The following is a 19,299-nucleotide window of genomic DNA, read 5'->3' as shown; positions in this document are numbered from 1 at the left end:
TGTTTATTGTTTTAGTGGCCATTTTTTCGACAAAACGGCTCTCTCTGAATATGCACAACATTTGGCACCTATCGTTTATGGATAGGAATATTGGAGTAATGTTGCATCATGACAGAAAAAAGTAGGAAAAATATTTTTTTTTTTTTGTATGAATAAGAGAGAATCTGGTTTAAAAAACGCTGAAATTCTATTAGCTTTTAGCTAATTTTTATGCTAGTCTCAGTGCTTCATTTTGTTTCAAATTTGTCAACGAATTTGAACTTTCTTATGATGAATCATTAAAATTTTAACTATAATAATTTATTCAGAATTACCTCATAAATTTAAGTCAGCAAAATGAACACCCACAATCAACATAAAATTTCACTAAAATTTTATCATAAGTTGTTATTATCATAATTCATTGGGGAACTATGCACATAATTTTTAGTCCCTTTTCGAACATTCACAAGAAAAGTAGAAAAAGCCAAACAAACAGGGATGAAGACAGTCCAATAAATGTCATAATGTGTACATTTAGTACTGTCAACAACAATCTCCCACTTTTTCTTATCTCACACAATTATTTGTCAAACAAACATTTTTTCCATTCTAACCACTTTCATCCACTGAGATTTTATCAATAAACAAGTCAATCCAGTCTTGAATTATTGCTCAACTTGAAAGAAAAGTCATCTCCTATTTATATCGAAATTCAGCTTTCAGGTTTTAAGTGCATTGGTTAATGGAAAATTCAAATCCCATTGAGTTGCTTTTTCTTGTCAAAAAAGGGCATGAAATTTCAGTGGCTTCTGGAAGGATATATGTATATTTTATTGAACACGACCTTTTTCTTCAGTGATGATAAGGGGTTTTTATTGAAGAGTTTCTGCATGTAATTATTGTCATATTATCTTTCTGTGAAAGCAGCGAAAATGGATAAAATTCTCTCAGTATTGTTTGTACTTCTCTTGTTCTCTTATCCTTCTTCTGCATTGCCCTTGTGCACTGACTTGAGTAAGTGTTTGTGTGTGTGTGAATTCTTGATTCTTTAATGTCGTTTTCGAGTTTTAAGTACTTGGATAGAACTCATCTGTAAAACCGACTTGAAAGGGTATGGTGCTTGATGAGGTGATCAATGTACACAGTAGGCCTTCCACGAGCGATGAGAAATTCAAAAGTAATCATGGTTCTTGTTTTCGATTCAGTGACCCTATGGAACCATTCTTCTGCTAGAAATAGTGCTTTCTAAGTCACCTCATCCACGTCGAGGGGTCTTGTGAGACGAGATGCCTACTGTGATACCACTGTCTTGTTCTTGATAAAACTCACCCTTAAAAGTGGTTCGTAAAGAGGGTGCTCAAAGTGATTATAAACTCGCGAAATCATGTAAGATTTGGGAGAAATTGTTACATTTTATTAAATTTTCTTTGCCTTGTTTGTATGTGACATATACAGGAGCACCTACAACTCCAAAGAGCAGTTTAGCATTCTGTCCATATAATGGGACATCCTGCTGTAATCCATCAGAAGATCTGGAATTGCAGAATAGGTTCCAGGCAATGAACATTTCTGATACTGCCTGTGCCTCAGTTGTGAAATCAATTCTCTGTGCAGTAAGTTGTTAATTTGTAGATCAGCACTTTGTAAACCCTTTTTTTTTCTCTTTCATTTTTCTTTTTTCTTTTCTGAAGCTTATGCATAAAAATAAATAAATAAATGAGATTGCGCTGTGTTCTTCAACAGATTGCAAAAAAATGTTGATAATCATGCCTGCTTGTTATGGGAAATGGCTATTTAGGTACATAATTAACTCTGAATTTGACAAAAAGTTAAACACAAAATGGACTTTTAGTTCTAATTGCCTAATATTAGTTCTTTTGTTTGAAATCTGAGTAAATTTAGTTCCACGGATTTTTTTTCGATGAAGCTGAATAAGAACTTAAGTTTTAATTATATCCACGGTTACGAGCGCGAGAATTAATATATTATTGAAGAGATCAATCCTTATGCGGTCAAAAACAGAGTTTCTGCTTATTCTTCACAAAAAAAAAATTCATCTTATGTTCTCCTGATATTCTTGTACCAGACATTGTAGCGTGTACAATTTAACAGTATAGTGTGATTCCTTCTATTAAACCCCTTTTTCATGTTCCGATCAAAAACTTAATTAACTTAATTTATAAAAGCTTTATCTTTGCAGACATGTGATCCATTCTCAGCAGAGCTGCTTGAGGTAAAATCAAGGCCTCGCCCGGTTCCAATCCTTTGCAATTCGACTGCTGGCACAGCTGTCTCGTCTTTGTCAGATAACGACTTTTGTTCAATGACATGGAATTCTTGCCAAAATGTACCAATCCTAAATTCTCCCTTTGCCCCTTCATTACAAAGTAAGGCTCATGTGCGACAAAATGCCAGCATATCCAAACTCACTGACCTCTGGCAATCAAAATCTGATTTTTGTAACGCATTTGGTGGTGTCACGGATGAGATTTCTCTTTGTTTTAATGGGGAACCGGTCTCTCTTAACAAAACCAACACTTTGCCTCCACCAAAAGGCTTGTGTTTGGAGAAAATTGGCAACGGATCTTATCTTAATATGGTGGCTCATCCGGATGGATCCAACAGGGCTTTCTTTTCTAACCAGGCCGGGAAAATTTGGTTGGCCACGATTCCTAATCAGGATTCAGGAGAAGTCATGGAACTTGATGAGTCAAGTCCATTTGTAGACTTAACAGATCAAGTTCATCTTGATACTAGTTTCGGGATGATGGGAATGGCTTTTCATCCAGATTTCGCAAAAAATGGCCGTTTTTTCGCATCATATAATTGTGACAAAGAAAAGTCTCCAGGATGTGGTGGAATTTGTGCATGTAATTCGGATGTAGGATGCGACCCCTCACAGTTAGGTTCTCTCGATTCAGGACCGCATTGCAAATATCATAATGTTGTTTCAGAGTTTACAGCTAATGGAACTGCTTCAAATCCATCGATGGTATACCCTTTCTACTCCTTTGTGTTTAGAAATGCATCTTAGCAATTATTTCTAAGTTTTAAAGTTACTTTCAAAAGTATGCAGTGACATACTTAAAAAAATTACTTTTAAGTAACTCTGAAGCTTAGCAAAACATGCTGTTAGTGTTCATCTGATTTTAGTAATATACAATTTCTAGGCTGAAAAGGCCACGCCATTGGAAGTAAGAAGAATATTTACAATAGGGCTTCCGTTCGGAGCAAATCATGGTGGCCAAATACTTTTTGGGCCGGAAGATGGATATCTATACATCATGATGGGAGATGGTGGAAGCAAAGGAGATCCCTATAATTTTGCCCAAAATAAGAAGTCATTGCTCGGAAAGATAATAAGGGTCGATGTGGACAATATACCAAGTGAGTTTTGACACCAATAATACATTGTTAAGGTGGAATGTAAGATACGAAATACTAAACAGTATTAAGAAAGAAAAAAATGGTTAAAATCTTGTTCTTTATGCTATGCACTAGTATCCAATACTTACTAAAAACTCTGTTTCTGCTATATAATAGTAGTCCTGTACATACAATTCCAACTGCACAAAACTAATATGTCCGTTGAATTTTTCTCTTAAATTCTTATATGCTTGATTTATTATTGTTTCAACATTCTTCTGATTCTCAGGTGAAGAGGATATAGTTAAACTTGGTTTGTGGGGAAATTATTCTATCCCACAGGATAATCCTTATTCCGAAGATAAAGAATTGGGGCTGGAAATTTGGGCCCTCGGTTTGAGAAATCCTTGGCGATGTAGCTTTGATTCAGAAAGGCCTTCCTATTTTCTCTGCGCTGATGTTGGACAGGTTTTGGAGATTTCTAGCCAGTTTTTTCGGTTCTTTAAATAAATATGCTTACTGATGGATAAATGCGTGATTTAACTCTTGCAGGATCAATATGAAGAGGTAGACATCATATCCAAGGGGGGAAACTATGGATGGCGCGTTTATGAAGGTCCACTTGTTTTTAAACCTCAGCAAACCCCCGGGGGAAATACTTCTGCTAATTCCATCGATTCAATCTTGCCCGTAGTGGGATATAGTCATTCGGAGATAAATAAACTAGGATCCGCAGCAATATCAGGAGGATATTTCTACCGAGCCAAGACTGATCAGTGCACATACGGAAGGTAATACACAATTCTCTTCATTAGTTCACAAAATCTAGAATACTTTTTGTTGGACTGTGTAGAGCTTAATCAATTTTGTCACTCGTCCACTCGAATTTGGATCGACCTATTTTTATTCAGGGGCATATTCACATTACATATTTGTATTAGGTTGACCTAAAATTTTTTGGTAGGACCACTTTCTGTATGACACTTTGAGAGGCATGAGATGACTATAGTATTTCTCTAAATTTGTCCTTTGATTTTGATTTTTTATTTTTTGTTCTCTATTTACCATAGCTATTGAAGCTAGGAACTGGGCTTTAATCTGTAACACTAATGGCAAACTAACCTTGAATGATTGTATGCAGTTACTTGTATGGAGATTTATATGCCAATCATATATGGGCAGCATCAGAAACTCCCCAGGAGAGCGGAAACTTTTCTAAAGCAGATGTCCCTTTCAGCTGTGCTCCAGATTCTCCTGTCAAGTGCAGCACAGTGCCTAATAGTAATCTTCCTGCTTTAGAATACATTTTCTCATTCGGAGAGGATAACAGGAAAGACGTTTTCATTTTAACACAAAGTGGAGTGTATCGAGTTGTTCGTCCAGACTTGTATATTGTAATATTCTGAAACATTGTATACTTACTGCCTGATTTTGGGGGCCTTATAGTGCAACCGAGCTGAATCCATTGATAGTGGATGCTCAACAGGGAATTAGGCACTTGTGCTGAACCTATGGGGCTTCAGCCGGAAAAAATCATCGTGTTCATTATTTTTGCACTTTTATTTTCTGCATTTCTTGATTTGGTTTCTATGAATGTTGGTTAATCTTGAGTGTCTTGACATTTCACTTATATTTATATTTTACTGATAACAAATTATTTTAAAACTTTTCCTTTTAATTTTAAGTTTAGTCGAAGTTGTTCCAAGCTTTAAAATCATTTTACTGAAAAAGAAAGCACTGTTTAAAAAACTCCAAACATATTTTGCCAATAAATAAATAAATAAAACTTTAAATTAGTTTTAAGTTTATCCAAACATGCTTAATCAACAATGTCTTCGAAATATATTTTTTAAATCTCCCTCCCCCCCCCCCCCCCCCCCCCCCCCCCCCTCTCTTCTCTAGACAGACGGACAGACACACACACACACACAACATTACACCTATCACTCTCTCTCTAGTGTGCTAGTAGCGAGTGATCACCATGAAAATTTCCTCCATTTGCCTTCCCTCAGTTCTCATCATTTTCCCCTGCTTAATTTCCTTTCAAAAAAACTGCGGCAAAGTCCCAATAACGTATCCATTTGGCGCTGGCCGTCTGGCCCTGGATGTGGTGATCCACATTTCCAGTCTTATGTAACCTGCAATGATCAGCAGCAGCTCACATTCACCACACACACTGGTTGCTACACCATAACCTCCATTGTTTACAATCACCAAATCATTTACATCACTGATCTATCCATGTCCACCTGCGCCTGGAAACGGACAAGCAAAGGCTTCAGCCTAGATTGGAACGTGCCTTTCAGCTTCAACGACGCCACAATGTTCGCACTTCTTGATTGCTCGATGAGTTCTTCGCCAATATACATGTCCATTACCGAAGACAGAAATTCAACATTCCCTCTGTGATTCCAAGGGAGATTCTATTTGCAGCCTTTTGTATTCATGTGAAGCAATCAGCAGACTAAGTCTCCCAATTTCAACATGCTGTGTGTATACACATGTGGATCTCAGGCCTTCGTTTGAAATGGATTTGCAGAAATTGCATTGCACTTCATATTCTGCACTGTATGGATTCAATGGACAGGAATCTAATCCTCAGGGATGGCAATGAAATATAAGTTTAATTTTAATCATGATTATCCTGTGATTTGCTCTAGCTGTGAAAGAGTAATGGAGTCTGTGGATAAAATCATGGATAATCATTTCTTTGCAATTGTCCTGGTGGATTAAATACAACAACAGATTGATTCTACAGGGATTCTCGGAGCCATCGTTCAAAGTTTGTCCCCCAGAAATCAGGTATCGTTGAAGGTTTATAGAACCATCTTATTGTCATGAATTCATTTTTTATTGAAGACCTAACATGAGCACAAATTTCAGCTAAAGTTGAAATCAGTACAATCCATATTTAAAACTCCTCAAGAAATGGGATTTATTTATTTAAATTTAGTTTCAGCACAACCCATTGCAGTGGGAAAAATTTATTTATTTTATTAAAGACCTTAAACGTGCACAAAATTTTCTAACAAAAACTTGGCTTCGGACATCTGCCTTTGAACCACCTTATATACTAACAAGAGCGGTGACAAATGTGCCTCCCGGGACACATCCAAGTTGGCGGAACAATCACATTGGGGGGCTTTGGAACCAAGCGTGGAGAGTTCGATTCCTGAAAGGCACAACTTGGAAGGCAAGATTTATCTTGGAAGGCAAGTTGCTGTAAGGCAGTGAAGAGGCTCCCTTTGGGGAAGAAGTAAAAGCCGTGTGGGAATCTGGTAACCAATAAGGGCACATCCTGCGATTTACCTTCTTGAGCTGCTGAGGGGCCTGAGGTTCAGGGACGAGGATATAGTCTGGCGCAAGTTGGGACACCTCGTTAAAAAATAAAAATAAAAAAAATGAGCGGTGACAAATGTGCCTCCAGGGCACATCTCCAAGTGGTAAAAGGGGAGGGTGGAGAAACTCAACTTTGCTTGAGGCTGCCATGTCAAGGGTTCGAATCCTGAAATATGGATTTGGCTATTGGGTAAGTGCAAGTGTACAAGCAGCCTTCCACTCTATATCTTTGGAGGCATAACCTGCGATTTACCTCTCTCACGATGCTCCAGGGCAGGGGCGGTGGGGAACCTTTAAGGTTGGGGTTTAACCTTTTAAGAGCGGTGACAAATGTGCCCCCAGGGCACATCTCCAAGTGGTAAAAGGGGAGGGTGAAGAAATCCAGCCATTCTATATCTCTTAAATTATCTTCAAATGACACGACTATTTTAATATTTTCTTGGATATCTCTTCTATATATTTAATTTCTTGATGAAAGTAAATAAAAAATATGATACTCCTTCATTAATGTGATTTTTCATCTTGGTGGCAATATCAAACTTTCTATATATGAAGATAAGAATTGCTAAAATTGTGGTTATTCAATCAATCCAGCAACATTTAAGCATAATAAAAGAGTCAGTGTTTGCCCCTGGGGGCACAACTCAACTGGTGGATCAATCAACATTTGTCTTGATTCTAGCGGTAAGGTGGAGGTTCGAATCTTGGTGGGAACCTGCGGCCAGATTTATATGGTATGGAACAATCACTTTGAAGGAGGATCTTTTGTGCGTAGAAGTGTACAGGGGGTGGGGGGAACCTGTGTTCCAGTTGAGGCATAACTCGTGATTTACTCCCTCCAAGGTTCCAGGGGCAAGGATCTTGGGGATCCAGAATTTAGTCTAGTGTAAGTTGGGATATTTGGATATAAAAAAAAAAGAGTCAGTACCTTTCAAGTCAAATCTTTTTAGACTCTTGGTAAGTGGGTACAGTTACCACATGTTATCAACACAGGTAAATTTGCAACACCTCAACCCAACTTGGAAGAACTCAAGTTGAAAAACTAAAGAAACTACAGTCATGACAACTTGTTATAACAGTTGGCTGAATTATTTACCTCAAGTTGTGAAATATTAGGCAACCCTAACAACAACTAAAAGTTACCGTGGAAGCTAATAGGGTTAACAACCGATAGTGATACAAGTTTCATATAAATATTTCATCAAGAAGGGCTTTATGTAGATGCAACTTTTAATAAAATCTTTCATGACAATTAACTGTCTGGAAAAACATTCTGAGACATGTAATTTTGGCCATTGTGGAAAGCTTTGAAAAGTTCATAGTCCTCATCGTTTCTTGATTAGTTGAAATCATGCATGTGGTATTTATCGTTGTTGAAAGATTGGTTGGGTTGTCTATGTGGGCCAGCTCGTCCCACTGTTTTTTAATATCGGTTGATGAGAATGTGTCGTTATTTAAATTCAATAATAACTCCCATAAACCACACTCAACCTACCTTTACGCCTTGTATATGGAGAGAATCTCGACTTGGTGTGTAGTATTAATGTGATTTCATAAGAATCAACTTTTGTTGTGTTGAAGAGTTGGTTAAGTTTTGGGAATTTTTTTTAAAAGTATTGTATATTTCAAAATCAACATTTTAGCGTTTAATAAATAAAGGTCAATTTTTCTGTGTTGATATAATAATGAAAATGGATATTGATTATAGTATTGTCTTTGAATTTTTGTGCATAGAAATACGAGAAAATCTTCAGTAGGACAGTTGCACTGTCACATGATGCGACTGTCCAACGTCGAGGAGCACACCTCAGCGGGTGGCCCACCACACACCCACCCTATAAGGGAGAGCCACCTCGGTGGTGGCCCACCACACACCCCCGAGGTGATGTCTTGGCATTGGGCGGTCACACCACGTCACTAAAGATTTTCTCTAGATATACACAAAATTGAAACAGTGTTTTTGCCTAAAATTAAGAAGAGATTGAAAACCACTCAAATAATATGAGAGTTATTTTGGCACAATTGCATATAAGCACATGAGATAGTGGGAGATACAAGCAACATTTGACAATCTACTTCTATTATCTTACATTTTCACTGTATATAAGTTGAGGGTTTCTGTAATTATACCAAAATTTCCTTCTATAAATACTCAGACGGGAAAATAATTTCTAAGCACAAAAAATCTCCCCCTCTTGAAAACCCTTCTTTTAGCAATGGCCAAATCCAATGTCATTTGCACTACCATTCTTCTTCTTTCACTGTTTTTCTCCTATGGAATTCTCTCTACTGAGGCAAGGCCTCTGATGGCACAGAAGAATACTAATGGCAGTAAATTTATGACTAACGAGGAGAAAACTCCAAGTGTAACGCATGTTATCAGGGTCGATAATCACATGTTACGTGGTGAGTTTTCAGAAAATAAAGCGCAAAAGCCAGACAGTAGTGCAGAAAGTGATCGCCCTATAGTCGATAAACTCGAGACTGAGACTGAAGGCGGAGATTTTCGGCCGACGACACCCGGCCACAGTCCTGGATTTGGCCATGGTAATGGACCTTCAAGCATAGAAAAGGGTGTGTAGACAAATTATCTCCTGTATTTGCCTAGTAAACAAGTGTCTAGTATTCAACAAATTATATAAGTGTTTATCATTATGTTTAAATGCAATCTTCTTGCAACAGTCCATTTCTTGAAAAATATCCGTAAGATTTGAAAATTGACCTGTACTTGTAAGTTTATTAATGTTGTTAAATTATCCTTTATATATAAATCATGGTATTTGTTTAATTTTTCTTTTGTATTTGAGATACTGTTGGGGTGGTCGAGCTTATTATCTAATGATCAAGTTGGTACTCAATCATTAAAAGTAAGTAAATTAATCTCAACATTTCATTCCAGTTGCAAAATCAGATCCTAATTAAGCTCATATTTGGCCCCATTTTTTAAACTTTTTTTTTTCCCCTCAAATTCATTTCAACCACGCATTTTATAGAACCTATAACTTTTATCAACTTTTCAACCATACATATAATCAACTTTTACCAAAATCTATTTCATCATAAAGTGACCCTAAGAGAAATATGTACACTTGAATTTTCTAGACACTCGAGCTCGGAAATGAAACATAATTTTGTAAAGTCTAATAATTTGGTAAAGATTTAAGTTGTTTTCTATCTCCTAAAACAAATTCTAATCAACAGACTCAAAAATTTGTAGGTATTTTACTTACTTATGTATTGCGAAAATTAAACAAGTTTAAATGTCCAAAATCCGAATCATTTTTGCGTTTACATAAAATCTGTAATAGGAGGTATCCGAAAATCGAATCAATTTTGCGTTTTGATAAAATCTGTAATAGGAGGTATACCTTTGTCAATTTTCATAAGTTGTGACAATTTTAAATATGATCTACAACTATCTCAGAATATGTGGGGGTCTTTTTTTTTTTATAAAATAATTTTTAATATTTTTTTATTTAAATAAAAAAAAAAAAGAAAAAAAAATAAAAAATTAATTGCAACTATAGTACCAAAATTTTTAAAGAAAGTACAAACGAGCCCCAAATAAATTATTATTTTTTTTATTTTTTATTTTTAAATCCCTTCACCATCCACTACCCTCTTCCCACCACCAACATTTTCCCTCAATTTCCCACTCAAATTGTGCAGTGGTGGCAGTCACCTTGAAACTCATTGCACTGGTGGCCGTCGCTAACACCTTGAAACTCCTCCTCCAATGGCAAATTTAAACTAACCAGAGGGAGTCACCATAATGCCCAAACACAGCTTCCATCCAGTCAACGTTGTCGCATATCATCCTCATTTTATTTTAACTCATCTTAGCCTCCTTTCTGCATATTTAGTACTTGTTTGGTTTGGATTAAAATTTGATTTTAATCTAACTCAAAATCAACCAATCAATATTAACCACATTTTTCATGGGTCCCATAATTTTTTGACGACACATTTCATAATTTTCTAATTCAATCTACTAAAAAAATCTAATTTTAATCCCATCAAATACCCTCTTAATATGTTCCTAAATTCCATTTGCAAATCAGCCACAAATTGCAAAGCATCTCTCGTCAAAAATTTTGCTAATTCGCTCAAAAACAACTGCAAAAACAAACCAGATTTGCACCACCAGCGCAAGCAAAAGGAAAATTAAAGCCAAGNAATAAAAAAAAAAAAAAAAAAAAAAAAAAAGAGCAGTGACAAATGTGCCCCCCAAGGAACATTCCAACTGGCAAAGATGATGGCGCTTTAAGACTAGCAAATCAGAGGTCGTGAGTTCGATTCCTGAAAGGCTTTTGGAAGGCAAATATTCTCCTGGAAGGCAGAATTTATCCTGGAAGGCAAGGTGCAAAGATGGGAAACGACTTGCTTGGCACTTTGGCAGATTAGTTGGGGGGCTCTTGAGCACTGGTCAGTTTGGGACACAACCTGCGGTTTAACCTGTCTGCAGCTTGAGGGGCTAAGGTGTAGACTCCAGGATTTAATCACTGTAAGGTAAATACCTAGATATCAAAAAAAAAAAAAAGAGCGGTGACAAATGCCCCTCATGGGGTGACCGAGTTGATGGAGTAGATGAGCACGGAGGCCTTTGATCACGAGTTCAATTTCCCATATCAACACTTTCTCGATCGAATCTGTTACACAGGGCTTGCCTAGTGCGATTTACTTGGTTGGCGTGATTTGCAGGCTATTGCACTAGCACGAGGGTTTATCCAATACGCACTTAAAGAGTAGCGGCTGCGAGTTCTTCCGTCATAAAAAAAAAAAAAAAAAAAAAGAGCGATGACAAATTTATTTATTTAATTTAGTATTTCATAATTAAAGATTGTTATTCTAAAACCCAAGTGATTTTTTTCTCAATTATATGGTTCATCATTTTGGCCTTTATTCAAGGCTGAAAATATGAATGAATGAAATGTATTTCAGCGGTGTAACAAAATTTAATTCTGGAGGACTTTTATGTTAGAATTTTGGAGGGACTCAAATTCTTTTGTTGAAATAATTGTAGAATTCTAATTGAAGTGCACAACAAGAGAAATTCTAGTTGGAATGCTTTGAGGAATCCTATTCAAGTTCAATTGTCAAATTCTATTTAAAGTTCTATTTTGAAACCTATTGGGAGTTGGAAATTGAGTTGGACTTGAAGAGTTCAAACAAGGAAACTTTTAGGCATTTTATTTCATCTATAACTCTAGTTCTGCGAATGGATTTTTTCAATAAATATGAGGCTCCTCTGTCAATTTTGTGAGAAACAATTTTGCTAAGTTTTACTTGTTTTCTCCATATTGTTCAGTAATAAACATCGCTCCTCTACGATTAATCCTTATTGTTCTTCTTTATTTTAAATCTTATTATTCATTCTGTGATCTTAGTAAATATTGTCATTAAATCTCATTTTTTACAATCCGATTTGGGATCAACGAGCGGTATTGGAGCTTCCGCTTCCAATATTTTCGACAATTTTATGCATTGTAATGTAGAGTAAAACTTCCCCTTTTTTTTTTTCATATTGTGAATATGTTCCAATAATGTCAAAAATAATTATGGCATTGCAGAGACTGTAATTTGTCGGTTTTCTATTTTGTCTATCAGTTTTATTTATTTATTTTTCCAAATTTCCAAGGAAGAATAACTACTTCAATCTATTAATTATCCGTCAAGTTTGGTGTGCAACACTGGACACAATGATTTTAGCTTCTTCATTTTTTGTAAATATTAGACAAAATATTTTTTGCTCCACCTCACCAAACCAGCATATAAAATACTATAGTAGTTGAGATTAACAATATGCAACATATTTTTCTCGTTAGATAATAAGAAGTATGGATTGATCTAGATACGGTCATTGGATTGCTTTAATTCTCAAAAAGAGGAATTTGACTATATTGTGAAAAAATTAATTGAATAAAATCTACAATCCTCGACCAAAAAAACCACAATTTTTTTTTTTAAACTCAAAAATGATGATATTAAGTGGTGGACTCAGTAAAACCATACGATCTAAGCCAATTTTATTTATCTAAGGTGGGATTCACTCGCGCGCATAGCACATTTAGTTTTCTCAATGGCATGACACGTGGACAATTTTTATAAATAAGTGTACATGACATTTAGAAATAAGAATCTCTAATACCTTTCAACTACTTCATAAAAATATTAATCTTTAAAGAAATCAAGAATGATCTTTGTCTACTCTAATACCATATTCAAAATCATAATAAAACTTAATCTTTGAAAAAACTCATTAATTTTTAAATTAAATCCTAAACAATTATAACTATCCAATTCATTTGGGCATAAATATGCGTAGAGAAAATGTTGACTCTTGATTCGGTTTGTTAAACTCATTAGTTAGGAAATTAGTTAGTGAGTTAGAAAGTTAGTTAGGAGCCTTAGATTCTAACTAATTGTCTGGTAATAGTCGTAACTGAATCTTGCATACACTTCTTGTAAATCTCTATGACCGTTGCCCATAAATGTGACCAAGGCTGAGAACGTGAAAGGGTGAGCAAGAGAATGTGGAGAATCACATTATGTGAGTGAGCAAGAGAGATGATATTCTTTAGTAAGAGAAAGTGAGATGGTGAGAGAAAATCTATAACACCATCTTCTGTAACTTTCTGTGAGAGTTTATTGGTGAGGTTTTCTGGTTCTTCCCGGTTGAGTGGTGAGTGGTGGTGTTTTGTGTAAGATAAACACTGTGTAATTTCCTCTTTTAATGGCAGATTGACTGGGGTTAAATCCTTGCAATGGTTGATGAAATTTTGTCCTTAAAATATGAAGTTCTTGTGTCCCTTAATCTGAGTTCTTTCCTTGTTTTATGTTTCTGCCATTTGCTGTATTTTCTTTCCTGTTATTACTGCAAATCTGAATTGATCATTATTCCTGGGACCTGGGAGATGAGAAAAAATCCTAACAATGTGTGATAAAGCTTGGAAAAGTAACACTTAGGCCTCAAGGAATCAAATGCATACAGAATTGGATACTGGGCTTCTTCCTACCACTTTAAGGTTCCTTATTTAAAACAGCCCCACCAAAACAGAACAACTTTGTTCCTTTATAAAGTTCAGTTCCCACTGTGTTGATGAGTTATTATTTGCATCCCCACTTCACTGACAGGGTATATACATTCCAGAAAATGTGTAACTTTTTGGAATTCCATTCTATTCATTGTTAGATCTAGTAGAAGACTGAAAATAATTTGAATCTTAACAATTATGAAAGAATGTGTTAGTTTCAGTCTACGCCTCCCTCTTCTAACTTGTTTTGTCGAGATCTTATCACCTTTTTAAATGATAGTTTTTGAGTATTCAGAAATTGCGTCGTAACTACTTAATTCTCCATTTATTTGTTTTCTTAATTTATCGTCAACCAGCGCCACTCGACTTTTTAATTAAGTTATAATTAGCGCCTGTTTGGGAGAAATTTTCATCCATATTTTAATTCATTATTTGACTGTCGCCAATGCAAAATGGGCCCACGCTGTTGCCTTTTTTGACTTCCTTCTCAGATGAATTCTCACACTGGGACCAACCTACACTTTGCGATAATAAAAAGATTGCTTTTAATCTTGTAGAAGTTGTTGCCAGACTAGGGCTTAGTGTTATAGAAATTAGATGTCGAAAATAACAATCGGATGAAATTATATGGCTATGTTACTGGCTGTTAATTTAGAATGGACCCAATTGATTTAAATCTAGATGATAATTATTTCAAGAGGTGATGTTAAATATGAACTACATAGCATATTGACAAATTTTACAAATAATTGTGTTTATAAACAGATATAAATAAGTAATAAATAAATGAGCCGTATTTGTGAGTCCAACACAAGGTGTGGATAAAAAGTGATTTCACTTTTAACAAGTATTGAAATTCTAGTTTTAGAAACTTTTTCTTTGACAAATTTACTAACTGTTTGGCATGATTAACAAAAGATCGATAATAATTTGCTTCATACCAAACTTAGAAAAGTAAAAATTAGTCATTTAAAAGTAGCTCCTACCTCCGGTCAAAATAAGTAACTTGTTTATTTTTAACTTTAATTAAAGAAAGAAATTATTTATTTTAAAAGTAACTCTTGAGACTTTGGAAGCTTGGTGGTGTTGCCCTTGGTGCTAGCAGAGTGGATGTTAACAAAGTTGGAGGAGGCCCGAGTCCTTGGAAGGTGGTGGTGGCGGAATCCGCTAGTAGTTGTGGAAGGAAGCGGTGGTGGCATTGAAGAGGTATTAGGTTTGCGTACTACGGGTTTGGATTGAAGGATCCGGCATTGGGTCCGGATTTGAGATGGGTAGGCATTGGTTAGAAATGGTATTGGTAAGAAATGGGCCTTATTTGAGTTTGGAAATGGAAAAGGCGTATCTTCAAAAATTGTTTATTAAAACGATGGCATATACGATTCTTGAAGTAAATGAGGCAGACGGTGTAATTTCTTCTAACGTGTCAACAAGTTTGGACGAAATGTCATGACTAAAAAGAATCCAAACCACTGAGTATTGTTTATTTTAAACCACATATTACAACAAATTCAAGAGTAAAATAAAAAGAAATTTTACATCAAATTAATCTAAGTCTAAAGAGCGAAAATTTGTTTATAAATCCATTGATACATGGCGAACTTAATCTTAGAAAATTTAAACCATTTTGACAACTTTAACTTTTCGATGAAATTTTCATTCTATAAAAACTTACCAGTTTCGAATAATTGAGTTTACGGGGAAAGAAAATATTTTTACGAGACTACTTATAGAGAAACGAAGAAAATAAAAAACTTATGTTTGCACATTAAAATTTTATTTTCTACTTCGAAGTAGTCTCTTTACTAACTGGACCCCTAAAAAAGTATAGCATTTAAATGAAAGAGTACGTACCAATAGTATTTCCCACTTTAATGCTATTCACGTAAACTGTCTTCATTTGTAAGGTGAAAAGGTACAAAGGGAATTAAATGAAATGAGTCAATAATTGTTAAGCCTCTCCATCTTTAGTACCTTCTTTTTTGAGGGTTGGCCATAGAAAGGCCAGAAAAGAAGTCATCAATGAAAACTATTAAAAAATAAATAAATTATAATTAGGAAGAGAGCAATCAATAATCATATATTACGTCAAATTAGATTGGATTTAAAAGTTTGATATCTAGAACGTTTTATTTATTGTTGAGTCGGGCTTAATACTATCAAATTCCAAAAAAACAAAAAAAAAAACGAAACAAAAAAAACAAAACAAAACAAAACAAAAAATTGAAAGTCGCACTTGTCAAGCTTGGATTGTCAACCCTCGGAAACTTGTGTGGAAGTTTTGTGTATAATAAACTTTATCTCATTATCTCTCTGCACTTAAGGATTTGCGAATATAATCTTCCCTTCAATGTCTGGTTTTGAAATCTCAATTTTCTTTCCAATATTTCGTTCTTTCATTGAATTATTTACTTTTGCAAACATTTATAGAATACCTCTATGGAACTTTGGGAATTTGCTTCTAGAGTCGCAATTTCTAATTATTTAATCACAACTATTTTAGGTGTTCGGCAAATTTAAAAAACTGAGTAGCAACACATTTATTTTCTCCAATTATTTATCCTCAAAATACCAACTTTAACTCACATCAATAAAATTAATTTTTCATATCCTAAATTTGTTACTATTCTGCATGTATTGGATTTCTAATTGTATTAATTTTGAGACTTAATTGATACTATTTTTTTTCCTTTTAGAAGAATTATAGTGAATATATATTATCGTAGATAAATATTTAATAATAAAATATCTAAACACATTTATAATTAGCCCCTGTTTGATTTATATAAATCAAAGTTTTAGTAAATTCTAAAACTAATGGAATGTATGGTTGAAAAGTTGTGATCCCATAAAATGTGTGATTAAAATTAATTGTTGATTTTCACTTAAATTTTAATATAAGTTTTTAGTTGAACCAGGGAGGAGCTTAACGTTATATAGATACAACAATTCGAAACTTTTGTTTACTAAGCCTCAGTTTGTTTTAGTTAAAAAAGTTCACTAAAATTTAAATCAAAGTTAACAATTAATTTTAACTACATATTTCATTGGACTTAAAAAATTTTCAACTACAAATTTTATTCACTTTTATCAAAATCTACTTAAAAACTAATTTTTATCTAAATCAAGAGGGGCTAGATGTTACAATGTTGATTTTCAAACATAAAGTAATTCTGAAACAAAAGCTTTTCAATTTATTCTTTTCTTTGTGCAAGAGCTGATTCGGAATGCGCCAAACTAAGTCTAAGAGATACAATTGTAAAAGATCTTAGTGTGTATTATTGGGAAATGTAGTAAAGCTTGTTTTGAATGTGGAGGACAAAAGGCTAAGTTTAACAAAGTAGAAACGAAGTTAATCAAAGTAACAAAAAGAAAAAAGAAGAAGAAAGTGATGAAATGATCCGAGGCAAGTGAAAACACTATTTCCTTAACACAAATTTGCCACGCAAAGATGCTAACGGATAGCTACAATTGTTTTTCAAGATACAACGGATTACTTCATTATAGTAGAAACACTTCAAACTATAAGACAAAAACAAACACAAAAGGATTATTCTCTCTACAAGAAAATATTCTTTGCAGAGACTGTAATTTGTCGGTTTTCTATTTTGTCTATCAGTTTTATTTATTTATTTTTCCAAATTTCCAAGGAAGAATAACTACTTCAATCTATTAATTATCCGTCAAGTTTGGTGTGCAACACTGGACACAATGATTTTAGCTTCTTCATTTTTTGTAAATATTAGACAAAATATTTTTTGCTCCACCTCACCAAACCAGCATATAAAATACTATAGTAGTTGAGATTAACAATATGCAACATATTTTTCTCGTTAGATAATAAGAAGTATGGATTGATCTAGATACGGTCATTGGATTGCTTTAATTCTCAAAAAGAGGAATTTGACTATATTGTGAAAAAATTAATTGAATAAAATCTACAATCCTCGACCAAAAAAACCACAATTTTTTTTTTTAAACTCAAAAATGATGATATTAAGTGGTGGACTCAGTAAAACCATACGATCTAAGCCAATTTTATTTATCTAAGGTGGGATTCACTCGCGCGCATAGCACATTTAGTTTTCTCAATGGCATGACACGTGGACAATTTTTATAAATAAGTGTACATGACATTTAGAAATAAGAATCTCTAATACCTTTCAACTACTTCATAAAAATATTAATCTTTAAAGAAATCAAGAATGATCTTTGTCTACTCTAATACCATATTCAAAATCATAATAAAACTTAATCTTTGAAAAAACTCATTAATTTTTAAATTAAATCCTAAACAATTAGTTAGTGAGTTAGAAAGTTAGTTAGGAGCCTTAGATTCTAACTAATTGTCTGGTAATAGTTGTAACTGAATCTTGCATACACTTCTTGTAAATCTCTATGACCGTTGCCTATAAATGTGAACGTGAAAGGGTGAGCAAGAGAATGTGGAGAATCACATTCTGTGAGTAAGCAAGAGAGATGATATTCTTTAGTACGAGAAAGTGAGATGGTGAGAGAAAATCTATAACACCATCTTCTGTAACTTTCTGTGAGAGTTTACTGGTGAGGTTTTCTGGTTCTTCCCGGTTGAGTGGTGAGTGGTGGTGTTTTGTGTAAGATAAACACTGTGTAATTTCCTCTTTTAATGGCAGATTGACTGGGGTTAAATCCTTGCAATGGTTGATGAAATTTTGTCCTTAAAATATGAAGTTCTTGTGTCCCTTAATCTGAGTTCTTTCCTTGTTTTATGTTTCTGCCATTTGCTGTATTTTCTTTCCCGTTGTTACTGCAAATCTGAATTGATCATTATTCCTGGGACCTGGGAGATGAGAAAAAATCCTAACAATATGTGTGATAAAGCTTGGAAAAGTAACACTTAGGCCTCAAGGAATCAAATGCATACAGAATTGGATACTGGGCTTCTTCCTACCACTTTAAGGTTCCTTATTTAAAACAGCCCCACCAAAACAGAACAATTTTGTTCTTTCTTTATAAAGTTCAGTTCCCACTGTGTTGATGAGTTATCATTTGCATCCCCACTTCACTGACAGGGTATATATATTCCAGAAAATGTGTAACTTTTTGGAATTCCATTCTATTCATTGTTAGATCTAGTAGAAGACTGAAAATAATTTGAATCTTAACAATTATGAAAGAATGTGTTAGTTTCAGTCTACGCCTCCCTCTTCTAACTTGTTTTGTCGAGATCTTATCACCTTTTTAAATGATAGTTTTTGAGTATTCAAAAATTGTGTCGTAACTACTTAATTCTCCATTTATTCGTTTCCTTAATTTATCGTCAACCAGCGCCACTCGACTTTTTAATTAAGTTATAATTAGCGCTTGTTTGGGAGAAATTTTCATCCAGATTTTAATTCATTATTTGACCGTTGCCAATGCAAAATGGGCCCAACGCTGTTGCCTTTTTTGACTTCCTTCTCAGATGAATTCTCACACTAGGACTAACCTGCACTTTGCGACAGTAAAAAGATTGCTTTTAATCTTGTAGAAATTGTTGCCACACTAGCGCTTAGTGTTATAGAAACTAGATGTCCAAAATAACAATCGGATGAAATTATAT

General features: G+C 34.5%; 2 protein-coding genes across 2 annotated transcripts; both read left to right on the top strand.

Annotated features, from left to right (window-relative positions):
- The first annotated feature begins 548 nt into the window (after positions 1-548).
- LOC111398322 (HIPL1 protein-like) lies at positions 549-4,952 on the top strand. The gene is made up of 8 exons (XM_023025240.1): positions 549-996; positions 1,438-1,595; positions 2,183-2,974; positions 3,153-3,369; positions 3,638-3,816; positions 3,901-4,139; positions 4,490-4,742; positions 4,821-4,952. The coding sequence occupies exons 1-8, from the start codon at positions 915-917 to the stop codon at positions 4,950-4,952; spliced, it is 2,052 nt and encodes a 683-aa protein (XP_022881008.1). The 5' UTR covers positions 549-914.
- Positions 4,953-5,329: 377 nt separating this feature from the next.
- LOC111398321 lies at positions 5,330-11,922 on the top strand. Its single transcript, XM_023025238.1, is given in 6 exon segments — positions 5,330-5,440; positions 5,443-5,715; positions 5,717-5,954; positions 5,957-6,016; positions 6,019-6,097; positions 11,877-11,922. Coding segments are annotated over 6 exon segments (807 nt in total).
- The last annotated feature ends 7,377 nt before the right edge of the window (positions 11,923-19,299 follow it).

The sequence above is a fragment of the Olea europaea genome, chromosome 8 (assembly GCF_002742605.1).
Source record: "Olea europaea var. sylvestris chromosome 8, O_europaea_v1, whole genome shotgun sequence".
In the NCBI taxonomy this organism is placed as follows: Eukaryota; Viridiplantae; Streptophyta; class Magnoliopsida; order Lamiales; family Oleaceae; genus Olea; species Olea europaea.
The sequence above is the reverse complement of the archived record's forward strand: the minus strand, read 5'-3'. Positions and strand labels throughout refer to the sequence as shown.

Coding starts and splice junctions, on each gene's coding strand:
- LOC111398322 (XM_023025240.1), top strand. CDS start 915: ATGGATAAAATTCTCTCAGTATTGTTTGTACTTCTCTTGTTCTCTTAT. Junction 4,140..4,489: donor GATCAGTGCACATACGGAAG/GTAATACACAAT, acceptor GATTGTATGCAG/TTACTTGTATGGAGATTTAT. Junction 4,743..4,820: donor TTCGTCCAGACTTGTATATT/GTAATATTCTGA, acceptor ATCCATTGATAG/TGGATGCTCAACAGGGAATT.